The sequence below is a fragment of the Ciconia boyciana genome, chromosome 4 (assembly GCF_034638445.1).
Source record: "Ciconia boyciana chromosome 4, ASM3463844v1, whole genome shotgun sequence".
NCBI classification, from domain to species: Eukaryota; Metazoa; Chordata; class Aves; order Ciconiiformes; family Ciconiidae; genus Ciconia; species Ciconia boyciana.
The window spans coordinates 101,227,605-101,240,542 of record NC_132937.1 but is presented as its reverse complement, the minus strand read 5'-3'; the positions used below and the strand labels follow the sequence as shown (position 1 = coordinate 101,240,542).

Here is a 12,938-nt window from a genome sequence, read left to right as displayed (position 1 = left end):
GGTTTTTTAGACATGCGGGTAGGTTGACTTTGTTCACGCTGCGTCAAGTGCAAAAATATTGTAGAGGAATACAGAGACTTTTGCCTCATCCTTTCTGTCTCATTAGCAGCAGTTACGGGGGAGCAGTCTCAAGCTTATTACTTGGTCTCATGGTTACGTTCACCTCTGTGTTTGCTGTTGAATTTTGTTCGGTTAGCAGTTTATCACATTATATTAAATAGGATTTCATTAAGGAAAAAAGTCTGTTCAACAAGTGGCCTAATAATGTTGAAAAGCCTGTTATGAAGCCTCAGGAACCAATTAAGCCAACATATACAGTTCATTGAGAGGGCATGTTCTTTATATGCAAGAAAACTTTGATTATTATTCCGGCCAAATTTGCTTTTACTGTATTTCCACTCTATTACACTGCTCTAGTTCCTTCCGAAAAGCAGTTCAACACTCCTTTGAACAAACATTTTGAATATTTCTCCACAAAATATTTTTTAATCTTCTTTATGTCTGCTTACGAGATCTAATCTGTGGCCTAAACTTGCAAAGCCAAATCCATTTTAGGAGATGTCTGCACAGAAAGGGAAGTGTTAGACCCTGGTGTGTTAGCCTGGAAGTGTTAGCGCTGGAGTTGGACCTGCAGGACTGGAGGAGTGCTTTCTTCACAGGGTCAGGTAGCAGCAGCTGCGATGATGGATAGTTCCTCTCCTGGAATTTGGCAGCATCTTTAGGTGTCAGGCCGATGTTTCCTAGGAAAAGAGAGGCTGCCACCCCGTGCGAAGAGTCCTTGTTGCCTTTACACAGGCAACGGTGATGCTTCAGCAAAAGGGCAGTGTCTCACGATTTGGGTTTTTTTGAGAGAAGGTTTTAAGCTCATGAGTCAAGGCTCATGATGATGTTTTTAACTGGTATAGATAAGACAAATGTTTGTGCAATTAGGCCTTAGTGTGTCAGTTCAATTGAATGGTTTGGTAAGTAGGAAACCGATGAAAAGTCTGAGACTTGAACAAGAAGAATCCATGATGGATATCAGGTTCTTGCAGGTTCAGTCTGAGGGGTCTTTGATTTTTTCTGGCTTTGTGTCATGAACTTCTAATCACTGTTAACAATAAGATCCCAAGTAAACTGAATTTATTTTTCTCTTTAAAAGAGAAAAAAATATGTGACTTGAATAGTTGATGCTGGTTAAAATTACATATTCATATATTATTACATAATATATTTAAATAATGTATTAACATATGCTTGATGTGTTATTAATAGTGTCATATTGATATGAATGCACAATTACTATACTAAAATTATATAATACGTGTGAAAATTATTGTTATTATAATATATATTAAAACTGGGACCCTGTGACAGAGAGCAGTGCTGGAGGTGGCTTGGTGCAGTTCAGCAGAACTAAGAGAGGACCAAGTTTTGGTCTCTGTTCTGCTCCTCCTTTTTCCCTCCCATTAGGTGAAGGTATTACTGAGTGATTGCATGGCTGACTAGATTAAATTTTTAATCTTGTCTTTCTTCATACATATACTTTTAAAAATGTGATGGTCTCTCTTCAAGTAATGGAAAAGGTGAAGGGCATGGAGCTTTTAACTTAGTGGACCTAATGAGTTCTCAGCTTTAAAGTAGAGATGTGTCGAAGCAAGCTTCTTAGTGCTTCTCAGCATTCATAGCACAGAGATACAAACCCTGAGTTTTTGCAATATATTTTAAGCAGAACTAACATTTGACCCACCCTTCTACTAATTTACACATAAAAATGAATTAATATGAAATTATTTGACATCTGGATCCTAAACTATTCATTGGGTATGCATGTGACAACAGTGTTTTACATCGATTTCAAATTTCAAAAGAGTTTTTGAGATTTGTGAAGCCTGCAGAATAAAAGTTATCTGTGCTTCATGGCAACCGTGAGGAAAATCAGTGGGAGGATTACAGCTTGTGGGGGAGTTATGGCTTGTTTACTGCTGTTGATTTGTTGGTGTCCCTGTTGAAAGTATTCTTCAGATTTCACAGAATTAATTCAAATGTGTGATCTTTGCCTTAAAAAGCATCACCTCTACTTGAATAACGAAGGAACAAGTTAATTGTGCTAGACTAAATATTTTTACACCACTGAAGTTCTGCCCCAGTAATTTCGGAAGGGAATGACCGTAACCCTGTGACGTGTGAGATCACAGTTTTCCACTGCTATAGTTTTTTGAAAGGGGTAGATTATTTTAGGTAAAGAGTACTGACATCTTGTGGCTGCAGGAAATAGTGCAAAGGGCTCTGGTCATACCAGCCTTTATATTTAGAAAAGCATGTTGCAGTTTTAACAAAAGCTAATGACTGCATTTCCCAGTGGATGTAAACACAAACCTCTAGAATATGCCGGTCTCGTGAAAAGTGTTAAAAGCGACAAAAAAGTCAGTCTTATAATTTTGCTATTGCTCACAAAGATGCAATTATTATTTGTTCTAGAATTATCGTTAATTTTAAGATAGTTTTGGATCAATTAGACTCAAATATTATTAAGGCTCAGAAATAGCTGAGAGAGAAATAGAAATATGAATCCCGTCCAATATATTTAATTAAAATTAATTTCACTTACATAACAATGAAGTCTTACCAACTGGCATTTTAGGGAAGGTATTAGTTTGAAGTTTCTATCCAGCTTTTTTCTTTCGTTTAAAGACTTAACTGTATTTTTTGTAATCAAAATATGCAGGAAAAGATGAGTAGTCGTTCTTCAGTCCACCACGGAGGCAGTCCACCACTGTTGCAGACACAACTTCAGTGTCTCGTAGCTGTGCCCCAGAGTTCATCAGCTGCAAAATGATTGCCTTTCTCAGCTGGATCAGTTCCCAAATCTGTTTGCTGGCTCATTCCTGAAACGTTGGTGCGGGCGCAGGGCAGCGACAAGCACTGCAGTTGCTCCTTCCAGCAGCAGCGACGGCTCGTTCCAGCTTCAACATTCATCAAGGGGCAGCCTCGTGCTGCTCAGCCTCTGGTCTCCGTGGTGAGACTGCTGGACACAAGTGGAAGAGGCATTTGACCACTTCTGTCCCTCTCCTTCCCCCAGGTTCACTCTCTTTCCCACATGTCAGCTCAAGTCAATGCACTGGCAGTTGAGGTCAGATTGTGGGAAATAACACTGTGGCGTGGTAACGGCGACGTAGCAAATCACAGTGTGAAACCTTGTGGCTGGGGAAAGTGATTTTATTTTAAAGCAAAACTGATTTTGGTCATTTGCTTTCACACCCGCATGCTCACATTCACAAGCACGGATCTGTTGTCTGGGTCTTGCATGGTGGAGAGCAGAAGGACACCAGCCGACAGGTCCTCCTCACGTCTTTGGAGCTCCTGCTAGTGGGGTGGTCACGTCTGTGCTGGTTTTGGATGTGCCATTTTGTACCTTCTGGTAGCTGGCAGTGATTTATCTCTCAGTCTTGTCACGCCTCTGCACCATCAGGTTTTTGCTTGCTGTCCTTTGTCTCCGTGCATGGGCGTCTTGAGAAGAGGACACAGATGTGCTCCTGGATGGCTGCTGATCTCTGTGCCCCCAGGACGTGCCACCCCAAGAGCCCTCCTTCCACCAGTTGTTCCTTCTGATACTTCCACACCCACATTCCATCCATTCTCCATTCATGCCATGTTTCAATTCCCTTCAGGGTTGTCTTTCTGGTTATAGTTAATTGTTATTTAGTTGTATCAGGGGGCTTAGACCTGTGCTCTCCTGCGGGTTGGTGACTGCTGCAGGAAGCATATGAACTTTGTGAACTGGCTTCAGAGTTGATTTGCTCATCGTGAGTATTGTAGGAAGTGTGTCTTCGTGCAAGAGGGAAGCCTGGACACAATAAAGTCAATGAAGAGTTACACTAGTGGTGTCAATGGATCCTGTGCCTTTTCAAAGGCATAAGATAATTAGATTAATATCTTACAGAAATAATTTTAACTTTATAATCTAATTTTTGTGATTGCATTAAGATAAAATCCCAGTCCTAATAAGGACATTATTCTGTTAACTGAAAACTACACTGCAATAGCCAGTATTTCATGTATGACTTTGAGTATGGATTGAAAACAACAGAAGGTGATGCATGCACCCGTTTGATGTTAATACAGTGAATTACCTGAGTAATGACACTGCGGAAAATAATAAATTGTGATAATAAAAAATCCTTTCCTCAGCTCCTGTTTTTAATTTGACTATCAGCAGAAATTACATTTAGTTCTGTTTAAGGTAATTTAGCCTCCATTCCATTAATGTATTAGAAGGACACAATTAACAGTATATATGTGTCTTTAACAGGAACCAGTGATCCGTACGTCAAGTTCAAACTTGGAGGAAAAGAAGTATTTAGAAGTAAAACAATACACAAGAACCTCAATCCTGTGTGGGAAGAAAAAGCTTGCATTCCTATAGATAACCCAAGAGAACCGTTGTATATAAAGGTGAGACACTATCTTACTTATATCTGTCAAATTACAACAGAATAGTTATTGAAAGAATTTATATTTCTATTTTTTGTATGCTGAAAAACTTATTGTGCAATAGTGCATTACTAAAGACTATTTAGAGGTAAAAAATTGTAAATTACATCTGTATAATGATGATATCAAAATTTAAAAAAAAAAAGGTAATTACAGGCATTTTTATTTATTTCAGGCCATAATTGTTTTATACTTCTTTAGTGTGATCTTAGGAGAAGGACAGAGAAAGTAAACTGTGTTTCATGATGATGGCATCCCTTTTGTTTATGGAAATATCATTGCATAATTCTGATATGAAGCATAATCTATGCCATTAAAAGCAATTCTTTGCTGAGGTTAATTTGAGAATTTATCAAGATGTGTGCCCAATTCTCCTAGGTTTTGTTTTTTTCCTATTTGTACCTGAACACAGCGAGTTTCCTTATATGTTTTGTAATGCTTTATGCTCTTTTTTTTTTTTTTTTTTACATTGTAACTCCACTTAGTATATCACGGGTGAGGATGATTTTGTCACAATAGAGGGATCACTTATTCCAAAATAACAGATAGCTTGAGTTTAAATCAAAGAGAGGCCAGCAATGCCCAGAGTAATTAGCAGCGGTGCCACTAGTACTTCTTAGCTATCCATGTTGGAATGGAAACTAGAAAAGCTGTGATCATTGTTTTATAGGCACAGAATGGAAAAGTGCTTTTCTGGCCCCAGAAGTTTATGGTGATCTATATCCAAAAGTGATTCTTAACTGTATAAAACAAAGTGGATAAAAATTAAGTTCTAAAAATTTTATTGGAAAAAATTTACCCTTAGGGTTCTAAGTAGAACACACATAGGTCAAAAATGCTTTGAGAAAGATTGGAAACTTAAGTTTTACCTAAGTAATCCTTTTAATTGGTCTGAAATTATATAACGCTTCAGATCAGTATCAGTTTTAATCTCAAATACATGACAAAAATTTTAACTGAAATATGGAATTGTAGATTTTTTTAGTACATGAATGCCACTTAAACAGCCTTTGCGTATCGACCTGTACGAAGTTTCATGTATTCTGCTCAGATAAAGTACATCATTATTAGAAAAGTGTAAAGTTAATTATAATTCTCAACTGGCATTTTCCTGCCCTTATTAAGCTTAGTGTCTCATAAGGAATGAACACATGCCCAGCACTGAGAAAGAGAGAAGCAGATTCAAAGAAGGACACTTACAACATAGCTACCTGTTTTGATTTATTTATGCCAAATATCAACCCTGCAGTAGGATCACAAGGGAATAGGTCTGTATTTTTTTTTTCCCTAGGAAGAGTGTGTCAAGTGGTATAATGTCTATCCATGTTTGTACTCCGAACACACTGTGTGAAATACTTCAGTTTTTACAGCTTGATCACATATCCTAAGACATGATTTAATTGTAGTATCGTAGAATCATAGAATAGTTTGGGTTGGAAGGGACCTTTAAAGGTCACCTAGTCCAACCCCCCTGCAACAAGCTGGGACATCTTTCACTAGAGCAGGTTGCTCAGAGCCCCGTCCAACCTGACCTTGAATGTGTCCAGGGATGGGGCATCTCCCACCTCTCTGGGCAACCTGGGCCAGTGTCTCACCACCCTCAGCACCAACAGTTTCTTCTTTATATCTAGTCTGAATCTCCCCTCTTTCAGCTTAAAACCATTACCCTTTGTCCTGTTGCTACAGGCCCTGCTAAAAACTCTGTCCCCGTCTTTCTTATAGGCCCCCTTTAAGTACTGGAAGGCTGCTGTAAGGTCTCCCCAGAGCATTCTCCTCTCCAGGTTGAACAACCCCAACTCTCTCAGCCTGTCCTCACAGCAGAGGTGCTCCAGCCCTCAGATCATTTTTGTGGCCCTCCTCTGGACCGGCTCCAACAGGTCCATGTCCTTCCTGTGCTGAGGACCCCAGATCTGGACGCAGAACTGCAGGGGGGAGCAGAGGGGCAGAAAGCCCTCCCTCGACCTGCTGGCCACGCTGCTTTGGATGCAGCCCAGGATACGGTTGGCCTTCTGGGCTGCGAGCGCACATTGCTGGCTCATGTCCAGCTTTTCATCCACCAGGATCCCCAAGTCCTTCTCGGCAGGGCTGCTCTCCATCCCTTCGTCCCCCAGCCTATATTGATACTGGGGGTTGCCCCGACCCAGGTGCAGGACCTTGCACTTGGCCTTGTTGAACCTCATGAGGTTCACATGGGCCCACTTCTCCAGCTTGTCCAGGTCTCTCTGGATGGCATCCTGTCCCTCAGGTGCGTCAACCGCACCACTCAGTAAGTAGGCTCAAAATATTTATTTGACGTTTTTGTCTTGATAATTTTAGGGGGAGAAAACAATTCTATTTTGCAACATGAGCTGAGATTTCATAAGTTGTTTTCCTTCCCCATTAGAATGAATATTAGAAAGAGAAAATATGAAGGTACCAACTAAGGTAGATCAATGCATATGAGAGAGTTGTGCTCAAATACTTGCATTCAACCCTTTGAGTCACGCAGCAATACTGTAGCCATTGGGCTATGGGATTTCTGTTACTATTGTCTTAATCCTGTCCATATTAAAGTATTTTTAGAAGATGAACAGCTTTAACTGCCTCCTGGAGAATAGTTTCTGTAATACAATAGTTGAAGTATTTATATCAAAATTGAAGACGTTGAACCTAGGCCTGTCACATCTCTGTTAAATGTTTTAATTACTAGCTGTTCACAAGTTTCACTCTTACTTAGAGCTGAAGGTATATTCTGGTCCTCAGAAATTCTCCTGACAATGTTTGCCAAGAAAATTCAACTTAACTAGAAAGTTTGATTTTGATAATTGACATTTTCCCGTTTTTGTAATTTTGTGTCACAACTTTTCTTTGTTGCCATCTACCTTTTTTGTTCATTTCCCCCAAAAGCCATCCCCAGTTTCTTTGTTATTCTTCCTTCTGACTTGGGAAGGCGTAATCCATCTCAAATCATTGATGCTACTCCACGTACTGGCCACAGATTCCTGTCTCGATGTCAGTGAATTTGTCCAGATGCTTTTTCTTCAGGTATCAAGTTAGCAGACAGGGTCTTCATAGTAGAGTAATAAATGTCACTATTTCCTTACACATATCCATTAAGTTTTCTTCTCAGATTATAGTATTTCTAAACCCTAGAAACTTACACAACCTTCAAAACCTACAATTTTATAATTCCTAATACTGATGAAAGTGCTGTCATAACCCACTTCTCACAATCATATCCCACCCTCCTGCCTGTATTTTGCAAAATTGATAAAGGTATGAATTAATGTATAGCAAATCAGTGATTCTGCTTAACTTTAGTTATTCTTGTGGTCTTTCTTCTTTTAGTGCCTATGCTTATAAAAATGCTTCCTTTTTATAAAGTTGATGTTGTTCACATATGCAGCCTAGTAGTAGTATACCCCCATGCCTCTATATGATGCGTTCTGACTTTTACATAAGCAGTTTCAAACCTGATTTTGTGGCCAGAAAGTTGCAGGTTACTTTCTGGTAGTCCTGGTTTGACATGTGAGAAACATGTGGCTTAACTCTGGAAAAGGAGTTTCCAGAACCATTCATAAAGCAAGAAAATATTTAAAAAAAAAGATTTCCAATACTGAAAAATGCATTTATCTCCTGTGCATCTTAGGTCTTTGACTATGACTTTGGACTTCAAGATGACTTTATTGGTTCAGCATTTTTGGATCTCACTTCATTGGAATTAAACAGGTATGGCACAAACAAGACTACAGAGCCATTCTTTATGGTTGTCTGCTGATATCATGTTTGTGGAATTTTAAATAGAACATTATGCTGGAAAATAATTATATAAACCTACACCACATAAAACTAGCCGAGGAAAAACACGCTTAGGGAATTACTGTAATATGAATGTTAATAATATATTAACTGATCATGCACAACATTTTTTACAGTGTCTATGGAGAGGTTAGTTTTATAACCGCTTTGATCTTGTTTTTATATTATCTTCATTCACAGCATTAACACCTACTGTTTAACTTTTTTTTTTTCTGTTTTTTAATCCATTAATGCTACAGTTCAGATTTGACTAGTTCAGTACGTAAAAGTACTTAACAAGGAGTAACAGTATTTAGGATTTATTTATGAGTGTTTAGACTGCAATACTTAAAAGCAGAAATAGGGTAAATTTGTGACACCATTTTCAAGTAGTTTCATATAAATGCAGATGCCTTTAATTCTCATGATTCAGAAATTTCAGTATCTGAGAGCCTGAAACAAAAATAAATGCATATATTTTGGCTCCTAGGCAAACAGATGTTACCCTGAGTCTGAAGGATCCTCATTACCCTGACCATGATCTGGGAAGTATATTGTTATCAGTTCTGTTGGCTCCTAGAGAAGAACAGCGAGAAGTGGTAATTTTAAATATTTTAATATGTGTCATCACTCTTGCGTTTTTTCTGTGGTTGGATGACTTAAAGTACAAGAGTAAACCACATGTTCTGAGATTAATTTGATTTTTCCAATTCTTAAAATAACGCTGGACAGTGTTTCTGGTACAGTATAGCATACTTCATCTGAATCGGATCCTCCCTGAGATAGTTCTGAGGGATCCAGATGGAACATAAATGTTCAGCAGTTTCAGATAAAGTCAGTTGCAGGTGAATGGTGCTGATTAATATGGAAAAATATCAGTAAACCACTGGTGAAGAATTTTGGACCTAGTGCTGCTATCTCTAGATAAGAACATTTGAATCCTATTCCACACTGAAAATAAAGAAACTTGAAGAAAGGTAGTATTTCTGCTTTTTGGCATCTAGTGATGAAGTATTATTTGATGTTTTTCAGTTTCATGAGCAGATTTCAATTACAAAATTGTGTGGTTTTCTAGGTTTATTGTAATTCCTTAATCAGTCTTAGTTTTCTGAGCTGCTTAGTTGTAAGTGAAAACAGTTTCCAGTTTTATAGATCCTGTTATTGTGACAAATTCTGTCTCTAGTTGGATGTATTTTATGAGCTTTTTGTCAGGTGACTTATGACTTGAGCAGTAGTACTACAACTATGGCAGAAATAAGAGAGATTATGTCTTGCTCAGAGGTTGAAAAGTAATGTGGATTCCTTTGGCTTCACAGAGGCCAAGAAAAAGGATTAATCTGATGAAATTTTCCATGGTTATGGTCAACTATATGGTTTTTGTAAGAGCATATATGTTTCTGTATGCTGCAGTGTGACACATCATCCTGTTGCATACCCTAGGAATATTGGCAAGTTGTAATATTGTTCTTTTTCCACTTTTCTCCTAGCTATTATTAAATAGCCTAGTAAGTCAGTTATTGGAACTAGGTGTTTGGTATGAGAGAGATGTAGAATTCTGAAAATAGGTTTCTCATCTGTTAATTTTCTTCATGACGTTCTGTTAGAACTTAACACAAATAATGGAAAACGGTAGTAATGTGCAGGAAGTTTATTTAAACAGTGTATTTTTCTTTCTTCTAGCAATATGTTTCTCCAGACAACTCAGTATACTATCTTGCAAATTTGCACCACAAAAGCGTTTATCACATAAATTGAAAAATGTATATCATTCCAGTGTTTTTTTTGTGTTTGTTTGGGTAAGACCAGCATTTCTGAGTCAGCTGGTAATAGCCCTGTTTTTCCAAGTGGCTTTGGCATTATCCTGCCATAACCCAAAATCATGCAGCACAGAAATACGATATTGTTATGTGGGAAACCATTATGTGGACAACACGTTAGTTTCCTTTTTTCATCATACAGATAGGACAGCTACTGTGCCACTCAGTGTTATCGGCTATTACACAAAGAGCGCTCAAGAAAATCGCAGGTGAGAAAGTGAAATTAAGACACTACAGTGTAACATGTCTTTCATACGGGTGTTCACTCGGTGAATTCCCAACTGAACGTCAAAAGTAATGGGAGCGCCAAAGACTTGCTCGGTAGCAACTTTTTTCATATCCAACTGACTGGTTGTAATAGGAGGAAGAATTGGTTTTGTCCTATTATGCATTTCATTATTAGCTTTCTATTTAGCAAGCTAATCCTTTTAGTTTAGGTCAAGTGACCAATTTTTCTTCCCATTCAAACTGTTATATGGGGCTCCATTCTGATGCCCAAGATTGCCCAAGAAATGCCCAAGATTCAGATTAAGATTCTGATTCCTAAGCTGAAGCTTTATATTTGTTATTAGAAACCAGTCTTCCCAAGATACGGACCTCAGAGTGGTTCTAATAAAGTTGCAGTAAAATGAGAACATTTGTATCAGAATGCAGGGAAGATGACCTACAAAATTAATATTGAATTGCTGTATATGAATGTGTTAGGGGTTTAATAATTCAAGGTGCAATTATCTTTTATTCAGTTACCACATGTAATTACTTATTTATCAGATTTTATTTACTCTCTAAGGAGTAGATTTATTACAAAATGTATCACTCCAATTAAACTGTCATCCTTGGTAATTTTTAAAAGGTCTTGTAATAATGAGGATAATTTTTATTGAATTTAGTATGGTTGAGGTCAATAAATCTTCAAATGTTATGTTAGAGGATCAAGGCTAATTCTTGTCCACTCTGGAAATGTGCACCATATAAAGTAGTAATTAAAGCAACTCCTACACTCCCAATCTGTGCAGTGTGCTGTTTGAATGATTACTTCTTCCATTCTACATGGATATCTCTATGTAGGTAATAATTCAAATAGTAGAGTTGAAATATTTAGATAAAAACCTGTGAGCGCCTTTAAATATGCTTTAATGACTGCTGCATAGAAGACATAGAAACTGTCTCTGCACATCACATGCATTTTTTTCCTAAGCCATTGCAAATTTTCTTAAATCCTATTGGTGTGATATCCCTATATGGCCTGCATTTCAAAAATATATTTTCTTCTGAATAAGTTTTAATTTGTTCAGGTGATAACTCTAAATTGCTTGCACATGTTATCACACATAAATGGTATAAAATGGTTAAATCATCAAGCTGAAGAATTCAGAAATTAACTGCTAGTACTTAAATTTCAGGTACTTTAATTCCATATACTTAAAATGAGACTGTTTATGAAGGCCATTGGGGAAATAAAAAAAGGAATAGCTTCAACGAAAGAAGTATTAGCTTTCCCATTTAGCCATAGGAGCAGCATCGTGTCTGATCCCGTATTTTGGGCAGCTCTACAGTCATAATCCAAACCCATCCCTGTTGAAGAAGACTTGCCGTTTGTGATGTGTCGTTTGGTAAATTTTTGATGAAGATTAGACTTTCCAAGGAGATCCCTTCACAGGATCTGGAACTGGAGCCACTGAGAGTGTTTTGGAGGTCATGCACTGATGTACAGATAAAGGGTAAAGGGAAAGTCTTTTGACAATGCATTTGTGTAGCTAGAGGACAGGTCTTGTAGCAAAGCATTTTATTGGCATATCAAAGTAATGTAGCTGTATATTACAGGAAGATGCATCCTGTCACACTGCGTAAGAAATATTGACACCGCTGGAGGACAAAATTCTCTAGCTGGAAGTTTGAAGTTACATGTACAAAACTGGGGGCCTTGCATATTGCCACCTGCCTGTGAGAGAGGTATTATTACAAATGATTTAAAAAGTTAGCAATCCATTTGAAAGAGTAATAGTTTATTTTGTTTTGGGTGGAACTATCTTTTGTGAAGCCTTGAGGTGTGCAAAGAGATGAGAGAGATTTGGTACACACAGGAGCATCCTTTTCCTTATCTTTCTGAAAAATCTTATGAAATGCAGATTTTCAGTGTGCTGACTGATGAGATGTTCTCTAGAATTTATAGCTGGAAGGTCTTGTTTCGTAAGATCAAAACAGATTACATCTTTGGATTGAGATATCAGTTAAGAATATGAACATATGCATGTGTTTGTGTAACTGTATGGAAAATTATATTACAGACTGGGGGGGGTGGGGAGAATTTATCTTTGAGTCCTGGTGGATTGTGAAAAACAGTGCTTAAGTAGTTTACAATTTGTGTGTTTCCAGCAGAATAATATCGGACATGGTTTCAATTAAAGGAAATTCAGTATACTAGTTTCATAAATAAGAACACACTATTCAATTTTTGTAGTACATTTTCTTGGAAGAAAATGCAGAAGTGGCCGGCAGCTATTGATCATTAACGTATGAGTGTGGGCATGTGAACAAATCAAAATTTCTAGGAAATCTTGTATGTAAGTATATTTGCCTTTTGCAACCTAGTGCTTGTTCTAAAGGCATAAAAATGTGAGCTTTTAAAGTAATAATCTTGTAATACCTCATTCAAACTATGTACATGAATAGAAGTCCTGTTCTTTTGAGTTTTGATAAATGAAGGCAGTCTCATTTGTTCAGATCTTCGAACAATCATAAATTATGAATCAAAATTGATGATTTAATTATTCTTATGCAACTGTAAAAATAAGAATGTCTTTAGCATTCATGAAAAGTATATTTTTCCAGCCTAACACAATTAAGTTGCAGTAGCACTAGCTCCAATAA

At 37.6% G+C, this 12,938-nt stretch overlaps 1 protein-coding gene across 5 annotated transcripts in view; it reads left to right on the top strand.

The window, feature by feature from the left end:
* Window positions 1-12,938, top strand: part of MCTP1 (multiple C2 and transmembrane domain containing 1) — a 291,466-nt gene that overhangs the window by 128,160 nt on the left and 150,368 nt on the right. For all 5 annotated transcript variants that reach the window (XM_072860789.1, XM_072860787.1, XM_072860791.1 and 2 more), the window contains exons 3-5: window positions 4,292-4,434; window positions 8,102-8,181; window positions 8,741-8,849. In XM_072860789.1, coding sequence (XP_072716890.1) covers window positions 4,292-4,434; window positions 8,102-8,181; window positions 8,741-8,849 — 332 coding nt within the window. The remainder of the gene's footprint in view (window positions 1-4,291; window positions 4,435-8,101; window positions 8,182-8,740; window positions 8,850-12,938) is intronic.